Source organism: Triturus cristatus, chromosome 3_1, assembly GCF_964204655.1.
Source record: "Triturus cristatus chromosome 3_1, aTriCri1.1, whole genome shotgun sequence".
Classification (NCBI taxonomy): Eukaryota; Metazoa; Chordata; class Amphibia; order Caudata; family Salamandridae; genus Triturus; species Triturus cristatus.
In genome coordinates, this window is record NC_140583.1 from 36,405,705 (window position 1) to 36,424,748 (window position 19,044).

The window sequence follows — 19,044 nt, forward strand, 5'->3', positions numbered from 1 at the left end:
AGCAGCAAGTCTTCTTTGGCTTCCATAGAAAACAGCGACGCGACCCGACACCAAAAGTCACCTATGCACCCGGCTTCCCTGGGTGAGGTAACTCGTGCACTCCGGTGCCCTAGTGTGTGTTGGCCCTCAAATTACTTACCTTGTAAGTGGCTTGCTTGTAGACTTCCTCGAAGTACCCTAAAACGTTAAAAATCAAACCTCGACTTGCTCCATTGTAATCAATAGGGAACCCGCGGCTGTGTTCTCACACTGCATTCGTCTCCCGTGGGACTGTTACTTACCTGCTTTCACTGCAGTCGTGAAGCCCCAGAGATTCTACAGGCCCTAGGCCTTGTTATTCTGCAAGTCGACTTTCCTAAACCTCTTTTTAGGTCTCGTCTGATCCAGCGCATGCACTGGTCTGGCAAGATTTTGAGAGGGCTCCAAAAAGTGCTACCAGGCCAGCCTAGAGCTACAGTGCATGTGTGTGGGCACGCGCGCCGCGCTTGCCCGCGATTACTTTCGCGGCCGCACGGCCGCTTTGATGTTTGATCGCGATCGTGTTCACTTTCGCATAGCCAATAGGTCTCGCTTTTGGGACCTTATAAGTATTTAGTTATGCAACTGTTGCATGGCTAAACACTTATAAGGTCCCAAAGGCGAGACCTATTGGCTATGCCAATGCTTGTGTCATTCTGTCATGATAACGTTGGTGCTTTCAGATCGATAATGGAAGTGCCCTAACATAGATATGTGGCTAGTTAGATGCCCTCTCCACGGAGCAGCGCCTTTCTAATGTGTACTTTAAGCGGACGTATAGCGGGTGTTAAGGTTTCTGTGACGTTCTGCTGCATTAAGTTTGAATATCACATGGCGCCTTCCGCTGTTCGCGACCTGTTGGTGTTAATGTTACTTCATTGTTCATTCAGCGGCGGCGGCGGCTGATAGCTGCTCACGGCCTCTGGATGCCGTGTGGAAAGCGCCACAGAGCAGGTTCATCGTGTTTATGGTCCGCCTACCACACAGCGTTGGGACCTGCACGTCGGAGACGACCTGTTGAAATGCATGCCTGCTAAGAACAGGACAGCACGATAAGGAGACCTTATTTTGGATGTGGGGGGCGGAGATAGACTTGTGGCTGAAGCCTTCCTTCTCATCTGTAGATCGTAATCCTTTCCTCCATTTTAAACCCTTGGATCACATTACCTTACGCGCTAGCTTGCAGGTGCAGGATGCACGGTGAATAGCTCACCGAGCCCTCCAAGGAATAGGACCTTTGTTCCAGCTGCAAGAATGGCGCAGTCAGTGGCCAGACTGCAGGCGCCTCCTTAGCAATGCACACACGGGGGCTGTTCCTTCTCGAGGCCAAGCAAGAAAACTTTAGAAGGTCCGACCGATTCGCGTGAGGAAAATAGAAACTCACCTGGCCATCATTCAGTAATTAAAATAAAACAGAGCCCAGCAAGCAGCAAACTCTAACATGATCTTGGACTGTCAAAAACACCACTGACAAGTCCGTCAGCATATAGATAGACCTACTCAATCCAATGTACAAACCGCACCAAACAGCCACCATTGCCCTAGAGCAGCAAGGACTCCCAGCGGATTCTTCCAGGAGACCTCTGAGCTATCCCGATTCTCCACACCGAGAGGATTGAAAGGACCAGCATGACGTACTCTTTACCCCCACCTCCGCGCGCCCCTTTAACATAAGCACGCCTACTGACAGCAACAGGTTCAACACTACCGTGGGGCAGAATCTCACGCAACCCCGCCGGCACCTAGTGAAATATAAGGGCTCTCGCTTCAGGAATAATACTTTCCTAGGTTCAGTTGTTTTCGGTGTGAATCTCAGCCACACGTTTTCTTGATGTGAAACTCGGTTGCCCAAAACGTGCACCTACCTGAGCATGGCTTTTTATGAGATACGCTGCTTGCCTTCAAGGCCAGTATATGGCGCATCTGGCGAGCCCCTGGTTTAGGAGATGCTGAGAGACTGTCCCGGGGGAGCAGGAACAGCCACTGCTGTGCCACACTAGGATCTCGCACACCAAGCATTGGAAGGGTGTTTACCCTCTTTCTGTTTGGCCGAGAAGAATGCAGTAAAACCAGAAGTAAATGTGAATTTCGGACGGTAAAGGCTGCTTTCCACGCTTTTGTACAATACAAAAAAATGCTGAACCCTCGTATTGCTAGTGAGCTGCTGTCTTTGCAGGGAGTGACCAGATGTGCTTATTATTTGAAGGGCGATGCTCTGTAAAAACGTAGCATAGATATTCTGGTGGGAGGTTAGCATGTTGCTGAGCATTGCTTTGTTCTCTCAAAATTGCAATGTAGTTTTTTTCAGAAGACATCATTAACCATATGACGTGCTCATCTGAGTGTCTAGATTCTGTTATGCCAATCTTTTTTCAAAATAACTGAATTCTGTGCGCTGAAGTGTGCCTCAGATGTCAGGGAATCATCTCAAATGTAGATAGGTTTAAACTTCCGTCTCCGTGCTGCAGTTTTTCTGGTCTCGGTCTCTGTGATCATCGGTGGTTCTTGCTGTGATGCATCCTCGTGGTGCAGACATATTCTTGAATCTAGTCGAATGACCTCAGGGGTGTTCTCTGATTGGGCAGTAAGAGGATACTGGGCGTGCTAGCACCACCTCACTGCGTTCTCTTCCTTTCATCTAGGGACTGAGGTCACGTGGTCTCAGCTAATTCATTGACATTCAGTCTAATCTTACGACCCAGTGACCCCTGGGAATGGTTATAAAGTGATTAATGGCCATACCAGCACAGACTGCTGTAGACCACAACCGCACCTCGGTTTTCTCCTGGACGCCCATATGAATCCGTACACATGAGAATCAAGCCACCCATTAAGTAAGGACAGACAAAGTGGAACACAGGCTTTCAACTGGCTCAGGTAGCGCCTCTGCGACAGAAAAGAATGATGGACGTGCAAGGGCCTTGCCTGAATGGGACTGAGTCAGTAGGATTGTAGTTAAGATGCAACCCCCCTCCCCCAATACTTACAGGGATGCATTAAGAGGGCATTTATTCGTACAATATGAAATATAATTTTAGAAGCTCCGGAAAAGACGTATGCAAACAAGTGATCTACTTTAGACAAGCGCCAACTGCTATTGTCAAGTGATGTCCCACATCCCTTTACATATTTTACCCTGAAACCCTCAACTGGAACATAGAAATAACGTCGGATATTATCTGTGGTTCTCGTTTTTTGTTAAAGTGGCCAGTCGGATGATATGTTATTAATATATCAATAATGACTACGTTTAAATACGGCTCTTTATGTACTAAATCCCCTCTAGACTCTAACCGGAAGCGTTTGCATGCAGTGCAGTAGTACCTGTTCTATCGACCATTGAAGGATGAGAAGCTGAATGCACCTCCTGGCTCTGAGCCTGTGGTATTTTCGGTTTCACATTGGTCTATGCAGTGGGTGCAATGATAAACGGGGCTATTTTAATCTGTGTTGGCGTTGGCAGTGCATGAGTGGCCTGTTCATGTACCATCTTGGCCCAAGCAGTCGGGGAGCCTTTCCTTTCACTGTTCTCCATCCTGAAGTTTCATGCTCCCCCGTTGATTTCTGCTCCACTCCTTTCCGTTCACAGAGGTCTGAATGATGCTAAGACATTACTGGATACCAAATACTACACAGATATTGAACAATAGTTACTGAATAAGCTGCCCTGTGTGGGAACTTGTGATTCCGCCTTGCATTTGCACTGCCCCTCTATTTTATTGTGGTTAAGATGGTGATGAAATCTTTTTCTGACAAACTGATTTGTCAGTGACTGTAGCCCCCTTGTACTCTGTTCTCCACTGATGAACCTTGTGATTGCTACAGTTGCCAGTTAAGATGAGTGGACGTGTATACATAGGCTCCTATGTCTGGAAGTGTGAGTCAATTAACATCATTGTGTCTCCTAATTGGTTTGAAGCCATAGTGTCCCATAGCTGTGTTGTGCGCCCTATGGAGGGGTAAAGCTAATGGATCTCCCCTACATCTCCGACTTGCCGCACGCGCAACTGAAACCCTTTTACTAGTGATCTGTGGACCCACGAACTATCTCTCCACTTCCTCTATCCCTTGTGTGGCCCTACAAGTCTTAAAGTTAAGATGCGTTCTAGCTCTACCGCATAGCCGCTGGTGGCGTAAAGATAAGGTGTCCTTTACTTCAGTGTGATCCTGCTCGTCAGTTTCATTACCCTGCACTGCTCATCGGACACAGATGTGCCCATTAGTTCTGGTAGGTGGTTGTCAACTCATGAAGAGGTCCAGGGTAAGGCGGGGCCAAAATCTTCATTGTCTCAGTTATCCTTATATGCAGCCTGTTACGAGGCTTGGTCAGGGACCGCATAACGTCTGTCATCTTGGATACATGCATGGCCTTAAGTGGGCTGGGTCCTGCCGGTGCTCAGCACCGAAAGTTCTAACAAGCATTGGCATAGCCAATAGGTCTCGCCTTTGGGACCTTACAAGTGTTTAGCCATGCAACAGTCCATGTTGTTGCACCAAGGATATTGTGCTGCATAAATAAATACTTATAAGGTCCCAAATGCGAGACCTATTGGCTATGCCAAAGCTTGTTTAGTATATGGTCTGGTACGCCCGTAGAGCCCCAGCCATATTTGTGCTTAACTTATTGTAAAACGTTGAAATTTGAATGTGTTCCTGGCTTCTAAGAGATTAGTAGAGTATGTCTAGAAATAAATACATATATATTTGATATATATACCTGTGTGGTGTCCTTTCATTTGGTAATTCAAGAGATTACAAGGTAAAACAAGCTGCTTTACATTTCTCTGAGACTTAGCCTGAAGGCTGCTCTCCACAGCTACCACTAGGATAGCTTTCTTTAAAAGGTTGTCTTAAACCTATCTACCATAAGAGTCGAATTGGACTGGTGCAAGGTGGCCACTATAACTAGTGACCAGCATATGCCAGGCCAACTTGTCACAGGCTGAAACTAGACTGATGACAGACGCCATCACTATGAGAGCCTAGGGGCTGATGCTAGACTGTTGATAGACGCCATCACTCTGAGAGCTAGGGGCTGATACAAGACTGATGATAGACGCTATCACTGAGAGCCTGGGGCTGATACTAGACTGATGATTGACACCATCACTCAGAGCCTAACGGCTGATACTTGACTGTTGCTAGACATCATCACTATGAGAGCCTAGGGGCTGATACTAGACTGATCACTTTGAGAGCCTAGGGGCTGATGCTAGACTGATGATAGACGCTATCACTGAGATCCTAGGGGCTGATACTAGTCTGATGATAGACACCATCACTCTGACAGCCTTAGGGCTGATACTAGACTGATGATAGACGCTATCACTGAGATCCTAGGGACTGATACTAGTCTGATGATAGACACCATCACTCTGACAGCCTTAGGGCTGATACTAGACTGATGATAGACGCTATCACTGAGATCCTAGGGACTGATACTAGTCTGATGATAGACACCATCACTCTGACAGCCTTAGGGCTGATACTAGACTGATGATAGACGCTATCACTGAGAGCCTAAGGGCTGATACTAGACTGATGATAGACGCTATAACTGAGAGCCTAGGGGCTGATACAAGACTGATGATAGACGCTATCATTGAGAGCCTAGGGGCTGGTACTAGACTGATGATAGACGCCATCAGTCTGAGAGCCTAAGGGCTGATACTAGACTGATGATAGATGCTATCACTGAGAGCCTAAGAGCTGATACTAGACTGATGATAGACGCTATCACTGAGAGCCTAGGGGCTGATACTAGACTGATGATAGATGCTATCACTGAGAGCCAAAGGGCTGATACTAGACTGATGATAGACACCATCACTCTGTGAGCCTAGGGGCTGATACTAGACTGATGATAGACGCCATCACTGAGAGCCTAGGGCTGATACTAGACTGATGATAGACGCCATCACTCTGTGAGCCTAGGGGCTGATACTAGACTGATGATAGATGCTATCACTATGAGAGCCTAGGGGCTGATACTAGACTGGTGATAGACGCCATCACTGAGAGCCTAGGGGCTGATAGTAGACTGGTGATAGACACCATCACTGAGAGCCTAGGGGCTGATAGTAGACTGGTGATAGACGCCATCACTATGAGAGCCTAGGGGCTGATACTAGACTCATAATAGACGCCATCACTATGAGAACCTAGCGGCTGATGCTAGACTGATGATAGACGCCATCACTCTGAGAGCCTAAAAGCCTATACTAGACTGATGATAGACGCTATCACTGAGAGCCTAGGGGCTGATACCATACTGATGATAGACGCTATCACTGAGAGCCTAAGGGCTGATACTAGACTGATGATAGACGCTATAACTGAGAGCCTAGGGGCTGATACTAGGCTGATGATAGATGCTATCACTGAGAGCCAAAGGTCTGATACTAGACTGATGATAGACGCTATCACTGAGAGCCTAGGGGCTGATACTAGACTGATAATAGACGCCATCACTCTGAGAGCCTAAGGACTGATACTAAACTGATGATAGGCCCTATCACTGAGATCCTAGGGGCTGATACTAGACATATGATAGACGCCATCACTCTGAGAGCCTAAAGGCTGATACTAGACTGATGATAGACGTTATCACTGAGAGCCTAGGGGCTGATACTAGACTGATGATAGACACCATCACTATGACAACCTAGGGGCTGATACTAGACTGGTGATAGACGCCAACACTAAGAGCCTAGGGGCTGATACTAGACTGCTGATAGACACCATCACTCTGAGAGCCATGGGACTGATGCTAGACTGGTGATAGACACCATCACTCTGAGAGCCTAGGGGTTGATGCTAGACTGGTGATAGACGCCATCATTCTAGCGCTTAGGGGCTGATACTAGACTGGTGATAGACACCATCACTCTGAGAGCCTAGGAGCTGATGCTAGACTGGTGATAGACGCCATCACTCTGGAGCCTAGGGGCTGATGCTAGACTGGTGATAGACGCCATCAATCTGAGAGCCTAGGGGCTGATACTAGACTGGTGATAGACGCCAACACTGAGACCCGAGGGGCTGATACTAGACTGGTGATAGACGCCATCACTCTGAGAGCCATGGGACTGATGCTAGACTGGTGATAGACGCCATCACTCTGAGAGCCTAGGAGCTGATGCTAGACCGGTGATAGACGCCATCACTCTGGAGCCTAGGGGCTGATGCTAGACTGGTGATAGACACCATCAATCTGAGAGCCTAGGGGCTGATACCAGACTGATGATAGACGCTATCGCAGAGAGCCCAGGGGCTGATGCTAGACTGGTGATAGACGCCATCATTCTAGCGCTTAGGGGCTGATACTAGACTGGTGATAGACGCCATCACTCTGAGAGCCTAGGAGATGATGCTAGACTGGTGATAGACGCCATCACTCTGGAGCCTAGGGGCTGATGCTAGACTGGTGATAGACGCCATCAATCTGAGAGCCTAGGGGCTGATACCAGACTGATGATAGACGCTATCGCAGAGAGCCCAGGGGCTGATGCTAGACTGATGATAGACATCATCACTTAGAGCCTAGGGGCTGATACTAGACTGGTGATAGACTCCATCACTCTGAGAGCCTAGGGGCTGATGCTAGACTGGTGATAAATGCCATCACTCTGAGAGCCTAGGGGCTGATGCTGGACTGGTGATAGATGCCATCATTCTAGCGCTTAGGGGCTGATACTAGACTGGTGATAGACGCCATCACTCTGAGAGCCTAGGAGCTGATGCTAGACTGGTGATAGACGCCATCACTCCGAGAGCCTAGGGGCTGATGCTAGACTTTTGATAGACGCCATCACTTAGAGCCTAGGGGCTGATACTAGACTGATGATAGACGTTATCACTGAGAACCTAGGGGCTGATACTAGACTGATGATAGACACCATCACTCTGAGAGCCTAGGGGCTGATACCAGACTGATGATAGACACTATCACTGAGAGCCCAAGGGCTGATGCTAGATTGATGATAGATACCATCACTTAGAGCCTAGGGGCTGATACTAGACTGATGATAGACGTTATCACTGAGAGCCTAGGGGCTGATACTAGACTGATGATAGACACCATCACTCTGAGAGCCTAGGGGCTGATACTGGACTGATGATAGACGCCATCACTAAGAGCCTAGCGGCTGTTGATAGACACCATCACTATGAGAACCTAGGGGCTGATACTAGACTGGTGATAGACGCCAACACTAAGAGCCTAGGGGCTGATACTAGACTGGTGACAGACGCCATCACTCTGAGAACCTAGGGGCTGATGCTAGACTGGTGATAGATGCCATCACTCCGAAAGCCTAGGGCCTAATACTAGACTGGTGATAGACGCCAACACTGAGAGCCGAGGGGCTGCTACTAGACTGGTGATAGACGCCATCACTCTGAGAGCCATGGGACTGATGCTAGACTGGTGATAGACACCATCACTCTGAGAGCCTAGGGGCGATGCTAGACTGGTGATAGACGCCATCATTCTAGCGCTTAGGGGCTGATACTAGACTGGTGATAGATGCCATCACTCTGAGAGCCTAGGAGCTGATGCTAGACTGGTGATAGACACCATCACTCTGAGAGCCTAGGGCCTGATGCTAGACTGGTGATAGACGCCATCACTCTGGAGCCCAGGGGCTGATGCTAGACACCATCACTCTGAGAGCCTAGGGGCTGATACCAGACTGATGATAGACGCTATCACAGAGAACCCAGGGGCTAATGCTAGACTGATGATAGACACCATCACTTAGAGCCTAGGGGCTGATACTAGACTGGTGATAGACACCATCACTCTGAGAGAATAGGGGCTGATGCTAGACTGGTGATAGATGCCATCACTCTGAGAGCCTAGGGGCTGATGCTAGACTGGTGATAGATGCCATCATTCTAGCGCTTAGGGGCTGATACTAGACTGGTGATAGACGCCATCACTCTGAGAGCCTAGGAGCTGATGCTAGACTGGTGATAGACGCCATCACTCTGAGAGCCTATGGGCTGATGCTAGTCTTGTGATAGACGCCATCACTCTGAAGCCTAGGGGCTGATGCTAGACTGGTGATAGACGCCAAGACTGAGAGCCTTGGGGCTGATGCTAGACTGGTGATAGACACCATCACTCTGAGAGCCTAGGGGCTTATTTTTCCTCCCTCCTCAGATTCTTGTGTACTGTGACAACCACTGCATTTACTGTGAGAGTCTAGGGAGTGAACTGTGTCTTCCTTTCAGTGTCGTGTACAGTAATGAGCACACGCTGTGAGAGTCTTGGGAGTGAAATGTCCCTTCCAGGGTTGTGTGCAGAGATTACTCCGCGCCCTCACTGTGAGAGTCTAGGGAGTGAACTGTCTCTTCCTTCCAGGGTCGTGTGACGAGATGACCCTGCACCCTCTCTGTGAGAGTCTAGGGAGTGAACTGTCTCTTCCTTCCAGGGTCATGTGATGAGATGACCCCCCACCCTCGCTGTGAGAGTCTAGGGAGTGAATTGTCTCTTCCTTCCATAGTCATGTGACGAGATGATCCAGCGCCCTCGCTGTGGGAGTCTAGGGAGTGAACTGTCTCTCCCTTTTGGGGTCGTGTGCAGAGATGTCCCCACGCCCTCGCTCTGAGAGTCTAGGGAGTGAACTGTCTCTTCCTTCCGGGTCGTATGCAGAGATCATCTCACGCCCTCGCTGTGAGAGTCTAGGGAGTGAACTGTCTCTTCCTTCCAGGGTCATGTGTCGAGATGACCCAGCGTCCTCGCTGTGAGAGTCTAAGGAGTGAACTGTCTCTTCCTTCCTGGTTCATGTGCAGAGATGACCGAGCTCCCTCGCTGTGAGAGTCTAGGGAGTGAACTGTCCCTTCCAGGGTTGTGTGCAGAGATGACACCGCACCATTGCTCTAAGAGACGAGGGAGAGAACTATCTCGTCCCTCTTCAGTCTCTTATGTGGAATGACCACCTCGCACCTTTACAGTAAGGCTCTAGGGCCTGAATTGGTTGTGCACTTCTCAGGGCCTTTGTTGTAATGATGACCTTGCACCTTCACCGTCATGGTCTGAAAGGTGACATGTCTCTTCTCTTTGCAGGGTCTTCTGCTTGGCACTTCGAGACGACCTCCTGGCCAGCGGCAGCCAGGACCATACCATCAGAGTCTGGCGACTCCCTGAATGCTCCCTGCTGCAGACCCTGCAGGGCCATCAGAAGGGAGTGTGGGGTCTCCAGTTCTTTACAGATAATCTGCTGGTCAGCTCCTCATCCGATGCTTCCATCAAGGTAATAACTCTCATCTGACATGTCTTCTCTGACATCCACAAAACTGTGCAGCTCCTCTGTGCTTAGCCAGAAATGACAAGCGCTTTACACTGCCCATTCGCTGCACATACCGTCATCACACCCCCAAAGCCTGTTTCGGGTATGACCTAGAGTGGTGGTCCTTGTTTAACATCGACGGGTTAGCAGAAGTGTCCAAGGAAACACGTCAAACAGCACAGGAAGTGCAGAAAAGGTAGCATTCCCCCTTCAAAATCTTTCTTACCTTCCCCAAAGTGGTTTAACACTTTAAATGTTTCTACACAGGAGTGTTCTAAATTGTGTTATTTTTTTACATGTAAAACAACACACCTATGTGGGCATACCTTGTGTAGGAAAGTCGTATATCAGTGGAGTCCACCTGGCTCCAGGAGAAGAGGTATCTCTGGCACGGCACACCTCTGTTGCCGCAAGACATTTTCTGCATGAAAGAGTTGCTTCTGGGCGAAGATCGTGTGTACAAAGTATATCCGACTGAGTACAAGTATTACGCGAAATGCTCAAAAGTTCAACAATGGTAATTACTTTACGCCATTACCTATTCAATGTAAACACAGGACTATAGCTTAAAACACAAAGTTGGATACAAAATCATGGTGAAAAATGTGAATTGATCTGCCATGTATCTAAAGCACAGAATACAGGTGCTTCTGGTGGTAGAGCACGGTGTGGCCTACAGTATACAACTCTGTAGACTCTTTGTGCACTATCCTTGGTCTTTTCTTTCAGGGAGGTTAACCGTGTGACCCCTGCTTTTCCCATCCCACTGTTCTCTTTTTAGGTCTCGCCTAGCATAGCAGCGCGCATGCACTGCTTGCTTTGCGAGGCATGGTGTATATACTATAGCGAGGGAGCTTTGCACAAGCTCCGCCCACTCTCCGCCCATTTTTTTGTTTGGCTTACTACCTAAATGCTGCCTCCTGATTGGTTTCCGTCTTGTTAGTCCCTCCTCCTGACGGCCATGGCGTAATTTGTACGCTTCCAAGGCTATTGACCCCTTTACTGAACACTATTTTTTCCCATGTGTCCCCCCTCATGCAGTCCGTGATTTTTTGCCAACCTCTCACCCCCACTCCTGTTCAAGCCTTTTTTAACAGCCCCACTCCCATTTCCAATGTAATACGTCTCGCGTAAATGAGCTGCTTCGCTTATTTGTCTTCCTAAAAATCCTAATTTAAGACAAAATACTAACTTAAGACAAAATACTAACTTTACTACTACTAAATGCCTTCTGTGAATACCAAAAGTAGTAAGTTTAGGATTTTGTCTCAGATAAGTTCTGTGAATCGGCCCCAAAGTAAATATTCTACTCCCGACAGAACCTATTTCACTATAGTTTTATGATACCCAGGTTCTGAGGGTCACTGGGTGACCCCATTATACTTGATGTATGCTGGTGCATCAATGGCAAGCCTGTCTGCGCCTGTCCATGCCCGAACGGGCCTGACCACCACAAAAAAGGTAAGCTGGTCTGCTGATAAGCTTCTTGCCCTCAGGCAAAAGTCCCCGGGTTTAGCATGTCTGGTCCTAGGTCCTGATAAGGGGGTACAAAAGTGCTCCCAGTGAAATTTTACCCTGACACGCATAAAGGAGGTTAGGACCACTGACTCAAAGGCAATAAAATGGCACATAGTGCTTATTAACTGTAGGCCCCTCCCCTGCATAAATACAATCTTCTTACCCTTATAGAAGAAGAGCAGTTTGATGCACTGTTCCTTACTGCGACCTGGCTCCAAGAATGGTCCACAGCTGATATTAATCAAGCAGCGCCCCACCCCACGGCTACTACAGCTGTCAACTAGATTGGCTACACAAAAGGGGTGGAGGTACTGCCATTATTTTAAAAGAGGCCTATTAATGTATGTGCACACCTCTTAACATACCTGACTGTGAGAACTTGGGTTTTACTATTAACCCTTTTCGCACTTTCTCCCTTTCGGGTATTGTAATGTGCAGATCTCCTGGAACCTGTACAGGGTTTGTGGAAGCCCTATCAGAGATAACAGCTGGCTATATCACAGAGAAAAATAATTTTCTCTGTGATATCCATGGATTACTAACCTTCTTCAGGATCTAGGTTGTATGCTTCTGGCCCAAAGGGTGGATGGGCCGACTCATGTGGGAGGTCACTTTTTAGACCCAGGCTTCAGTAATGGGCCCAGCTTTATCGTTAAGAGTCCTCACCCAATGGTTTGAACTGATCATGTTCTTATCTCCTTTATTCTGGCAGGACCCCTCTCTCTGGTAGGTTTTAAACCGGCCGTGAGTCAAGGCCGGAAATGGTCAAAACTGAAGAAAGACTCCGGGCCAGAAATCCTTGCCGACTCCAGACCGGCATTAGAAACTGATCCTCAGACAGCCAATGATACGGTGACTGGGTGGATCAATAACTTCCTTGACACTTTGATTCCCAAAGGTACTCTAAACAAGCATTTACAATGCAATGGTCTCGGCATTCTTAAAGTTAGAGCTATTGGCATTGCTCATGACATTATTTTTGTTTGTTTTTGTTTTTAAAACATTTAAAGAAACGGCATTGTTATTTACAATGTCAATAGCTTAATCTCTCTCAATTGTGAGACCTATTGCATTTGCACCCACACAGAGCCACACACACAAAGCCACCCACACACACAGAGCCACCCACACAGAGCCACCTACACAGAGCTATTCACATAGAGCAACCCACACACAAATAGAGCCACCCACACAGAGCCACCTACACACACACAGAGTTACCCACACAGACAGAGCCACCCACGCATAGAGCCACCTACAAAAAAAGCTACCCACACAGAGCCACACACACACAAACACACATAGAGAGACCTCTGCAGCAAACACATTAACTCACTGAGCCGACGAACCAGGATTTGTTTCTGTACCCTGTAGAATACACAGGGAACAACGCAGCAGGCTCACTATACTGTTTTAGAAGGAAAGAAAGCTGTGTATACACATTCGACTCTGCAGCAAAACGCCACTCATATGGCCCACACTAATTCTAAAACTCAGAGGACAGCAGCCAATTATGGTACATGCAGGCTGCATAACTCCACTAACCCCATTGACCGCCTCACACTGACATGCAACGTCTATGGTTCTTCTCCATGATGCAGTACTGTACACAGCCAACGGACCTGGCATAAAATAACTGGAAAGATGCATCACATATTGCTGGCTAATCACCGGAAACTAATCTAGTCCACAACTGCAGGTCCCAACCAGCTAAATACTTGACATCTACTTAACATTCTACCAGACCCACCCCCCTTACAATATAGCTCTAAACATGCCTGCTCAGACCCATAAACCTTTCAACAACGTCTCAAATTGGACCATGCAGGGAGGGCAGCAACAGGCAAAGAAGGGGACCTGCAGTGCTGTTCAAAGCAGTCAGCTTACTGTAAGTAATCAACTGCGCTCTTACGTTTCACAATTCATCTAAGTGATGCATTTCTTAATCCAATAACCGCAAGTAGGTGGTCACCACGCACATGGGGACACTTCCCACAGAGGAACACCGAATACAAAACACCCTTAAAAATTCATACCCAATACAGCAGTGAATCATGCAGCCAAGCGTTTCGGTGGGCCACACGGCGGTGGTAAGCGCTATTTAAATGTTTCAATACAGTTAAAGCAGGAAACAATACTGCAACCCTTGCTGGAGGGTGGGAACTAGGCGAACAGTTGTAAGGTGCTGGCAATTGTCTGGCATGGGGCGAGCGTTTTCACAGGACCGATTCACAAAGCTGTGGGTTACACCTAAACATACAGATTCAGTTCATTAAGCAGTATCTGTGGGTAGTTTCTTTAGGCATAAGACGCGAGTATGTTCTTCGCCCAAAGATTCAGGATGACGTTATTTAAACCTGGAGTATGAGGACCTATCCCAAAAGTTTTAGTGAATCGTACCCAATAAATTGGTCAACTCACAAAACTTTAAACCCTAAGAATTAAGGCTGCGGTCTGGACAATATAGGTAGTGCTTGTGCTCTTCTGAAATGCGGCATTTTCAATGGTGTATTCATTGTGTTTGTCCCTCCTTAGTCTGCTAGTCATCTCCCATGGCGACTGGCCCTATTACATTAACTCTGCACTACTGTTCAATGTATGCTGCTTGTGAGCACTACTTTGTTTTTCCACTCGCTCGTATTACAGGAATGGTGTTTTTTCTGTGCTTGGTGATTTTCACCATGCCATCCCCTCTGCCGTCGCCCTCTGCACTTCTGCTCCTATCACTCTGCTTTTAGTGCGGGAGGTGCTTTCTGCTCTCATTCATCACCCTCCACATACATCCGATGCTGTACATGTTAGGCGCTGTTTTTTTTTTTTTTTTTGCAGTTTTATATAGCGCGAACTCGACCCAAAGGCAGAGCGTTTTACATGAGCACCAGTTGTTGTACACGGACAGATTCTTTATTTTTTTTGTATGCACGGGGAGATGAAGTGATTTGCTTAGAATCCCTGTGGGGAGGAGATGAAGGGTGCTGGATCCCGGTTGTGACCTCCTTCCAGCTCTTCGTGTCTCTGACACCACGCCCCTATCGTAAAGACTATTGCTCTCCAAGGGATTGGACACCACCCTTATTCACAAGAGAGCGCGGAGGCACAGATCTCCATAAAACAGGCAGCTGTGATTCGCATGCACGGCCACAACGGGTCGATCCCGAAAAACACGAATTGTGGGAGCTACATAAATTCAGCTTAAAAGAATAGTTTTACATAACATATAACCTCTCACGAGGGCAGGGGATTCCAGTCGGTGTCTCCTGGGCGCCATTCTGTTTCAGGCTCTCAGAGTCTCAGGGAGAAGTTGTCCAATGAGTGTCTCCCTGGCGGCTCCTGCACAGAAGCGTCCCTGTTAATGTTTTAGACGCTCCCGGAAGGGGATTTGTTGTGCCCAAGCCCAAAGGCTGTAGAGAACACGCCCTGACCCCCCCTTGCGTTGCAGCCGTTGCCTGATAGAAGCTTCCCCGTGAAAGTTTTCTTCCCGGCCCTCCAGGCTCCTAGACAGACGTCTGCAGTGCCACTTGAAGGACAGGGTCCGAGCCCTGGCAGCTTTTAAAAGATGTAACAAAGCCCCCCACTGCCCGTTCAGCGAGCTTGCGTTGCAGCCGTTGCCTGATAGAAGCTTCCCCGTGAAAGTTTTCTTCCCGGCCCTCCAGGCTCCTAGACAGACGTCTGCAGTGCCACTTGAATGACAGGGTCCGAGCCCTGGCAGCTTTTAAAAGATGTAACAAAGCCCCCCACTGCCCGTTCAACGAGGAATTCTGGTAAGTCACGGACCCTGCCCCAGCCCTAAAACAAGGCAGAGCAAAAGGCACACCACCGCCTTTCTCCGAGGCAGAGCAGAAATGCCTCGGAGAAAGGCAGCGGCATTTTCGGATTCAGGGGGCGTGTTTGTCTTTTCTCTCCTCCAGCCATTGGCTGGAGGAGAGAATGAGACTTCTTGCAAAAAACACGCCCCCCGATCCGAAAAGGACGGGGCCTGATCGGAATGACTGACCTCTTCTCCAATGGCTGGCCAGCATTCAAGAGGCCAGCCAATGGAGAACAGGGGAGAAGAGGGGCGGGTTCAAGCCCCTCTTCTCAAGTCATTAAATCTCTCGACTTCCGGTTCTGCCTTCAGCAGACCGGATGGTCCCGAGACCTAAAAAGGGAAGTAAAGGGAAATCGGCACCTTGCTGTGACGAGTTTCTAATCTCCTTGACAAAGGGATGTAAAAAAACTGGAACGAAAGTGGAGACTTAAATATGACCACAATACAAAACCTCCCTACCGAGCAGCCACCCAGCACTATCAATTGGAAATAAAAAAGGGTGCAAGCGCATACTGTGAAGAACTACTAGGTAAGGTGGCTAAGGTTCCTAAGAAGCTATTTCATATTGTAAAATGTTTAAATGCTCCTAAAAGCAGAAACTCACTACCTAACCCCTCAGAAGGACGCTGTAATGAACTAGCAGCATTTTTCCAAAACAACGTGGCGGACATATACATTGATCTACAAAAAGCAAGGGGAGCTCTTTATACAAGGCCAGAATGTCTGTCAATTCCAGAAGGTATAGAATGTCTTCAGAACTTCCCCTAATCACGGATTAAGCTTTTAACGATCTATTTGGAAAAGTGAAATCGGGCTCCTTGCTAGACCCGGCCCCTCCCCACATTCTGACAATGGGTAGCCAAGAAATGTTCCAGATGATTCAGGAATTATTAGATCTGTCAATCTCCACTGGAATAGTCCCACAAGAATGGAGGCAAGCGGTGAGCAAGCTTTTGTTGAAAAAAACTAATTTTGACCCCGCATGTCCAGGGAACTTCAGACTGATATCGATGCTCTTGGTGTTCGGGAAAGTCTTGGAGAAACATATCAATCAACATCTGTCCTAACATTTGGAAGACAATCGGCTTTTGGACGGCTCCCAGAACGGATTCCATCTAAAGTACAGTACAGAGTCTGCGCTACTTGTGGTAGCTGAGGAGGTCGAATTAATTTTAGACAAAGGAAGAGTGGCGGCCATTATCCTCCCCGACCTGAGTGCAGCATTTGATACAGTCGACCGCAAAACTTTGGCACTCAGGTTGAGGGAGATTGGTGTCAGGAGTTCCGCTTTAGAATGGCTGTTGTCTTTTCTAAAAGACAGAGCATTACAGATTTTTGACCCCCCCTGCTACTCTGAGACAGTCCCTCTGAAATGTGAGGTTCTGCAGGGCTCGGTGCTCAGCCCTACTCTTTTTAATATTTATGTGAGACCGCTGGCCTCCACTGTCAAAGAATTTGGAGTTTCAATTGTGTCCTATGCTGACGACACACATCTTGTCATTTTCCTCTCCTCTAGTGAGGGAGCTCAGCCTCGGTTAGGCCCTTGCCTGGAGAAGGTGGTGCACTGGATGGCGAGGTGCTTTTTAAAACTAAACGGGGACAAAATGGAACTAATGGTTCTAGGGAACAGTCCTCCCCGGTATCATCATTGGGTTGGCCCGATAGTCTGGGGCTCGGCCAGTTCAGTCCTATCCCATTCAAAGCTTGGGGGTGTGGCTGGACAGCTCTCTTGCAATGAAAACCCACGCTAAAAACCTGGCCAGTGCATGTTTTGTCATGCTGAGGATGTTGAGGAAAATGCAGGCGCTGCTGCCGATGTTATGCAGAAGAGTGGTAGTTCAGACCTTGAATTCCTCATTACTGGACTACAGAAACTCCCTATATCTGGGTTTCCCTAAAACAGTCCAAAAAAAACACCAGGTGCTTCAAAACGCTGCAGCCAGAATCATCTAGAAAATATCTAAAAATGAATCTGCTAAGAAAGCCGTGACTGCAATGCAGGGGCTGCGGGGCCCTGTGTTACGCCCCCGCATCTACTGCCACATAGTAGCAATTCCTGTTAAAAATCCGAATCCAGTCTGGTGCCTGGGACCATTGTAAAGGTGAGGAATCTGCACCTAGATAGAGCACCCACCAGAAAGAGCGTTACCGAAGGTAAGTAACTAGTTCCATGAGAACCTTCTGTTTTACAGTGAGTACAATCTATAGCACCAACATGTCAGAGATGTACATGACGTGTTGGTAACTACAGATACACATGCAATCTCCACGCCAACTCCTAAAACAGCTCTTCTCTAAGCCAAGCCTTCAGTAGCCAGCACAAAAGATTGTATGCCAACCTGCATTCTGTGCCAATCAAACAGCATTTGTATAGAACAGCACTGTCACCCCTAGGGATACCTGGGCACTATGGATGCCACACTCTTTGATCTCATGATGCCCGCATGCCTGACTCATTGAAAGTGCTGCCTAGCTGCTGGTGAACAAGATTTGTTTCCCTTTCCAGATCTGGAATATTCGACTGGGGGTCTGCTCCAGGACATTATTCGGACACAATGGCCCCGTCTGGTGCTTGGCCCTGGCAGACGGGCTGCTTGTCAGCGGATCTCAGGATACCAAGGTGAGCCCAGAGCTGGGGCAATAGAAACTGGCAGAGTATTCCACCTGTGGAGGGGAGGTGGGAGAGAGGGCAAGGGTGGCTGGGAGGAGGTGTAGAACCTAGGCAGTAAGGGACAGAGGAACAGCAAGCATTGGTAACTGCATTAGGTTTCGCCTATCAGATTAATAATAAGCTGTTTTTCATTCTAAGTTATAGCTTGCTGAGTAGGTGTACAATATAAGTTCTAGAAAATCTGTTAAATTGTTTTAACTTGTTTATGCACAAAAAGGCAATATATTGTGCTGTTATTAGTGGTATTCATTGAAGGAATAGCAATTTTATGTGTTTAGAGGAGTTCTGACAACTTTTGGGCCTGGTGCTACTGCACCTGCTGCGCCATTCAAATCATGACGCTCTTGGCTGCAAGGTAACCGCACTTGTGGTTGCCTGTTTAGGAATAAAATATAGCAATAATCTGTGTTTATTGGGATGCCTGGAGCTTTTGGTCTCTATGCTGCTGCACCTCCTGCACTATTAAAATCATGACTCAAGCGCTTGCTAGATAAATGCACTTGTTGTGACTGCCTGTTTAGTTGTAAAATATAGCAAGAGTGGGTGTTTAGAGGAGTTCTGATAACTTTTGGGCCCGGTTCCACTGCACCTGCTGCACGATTCATATCATGACCCTGTTGTCTGCAAGGTAACTGAACTTTTGGTTGCTTGTTTAGAAATAACATATAGCAATATTAAGTGTTTAGTGGGTGTCTGTAGCTTTTGGTCCCTGTGCCACTGCACCTGCTGCACTA

The 19,044-nt window shown here is 47.8% G+C and overlaps 1 protein-coding gene across 2 annotated transcripts in view; it reads left to right on the forward strand.

The window, feature by feature from the left end:
- The window catches only part of LOC146859654 (uncharacterized), a 481,453-nt gene that overhangs the window by 241,511 nt on the left and 220,898 nt on the right, over positions 1–19,044 (forward strand). For both annotated transcript variants that reach the window (XM_085646710.1, XM_085646711.1), the window contains exons 12-13: positions 10,091–10,277; positions 18,146–18,259. In XM_085646710.1, the coding sequence (XP_085502836.1) occupies positions 10,091–10,277; positions 18,146–18,259 (301 nt within the window). The remainder of the gene's footprint in view (positions 1–10,090; positions 10,278–18,145; positions 18,260–19,044) is intronic.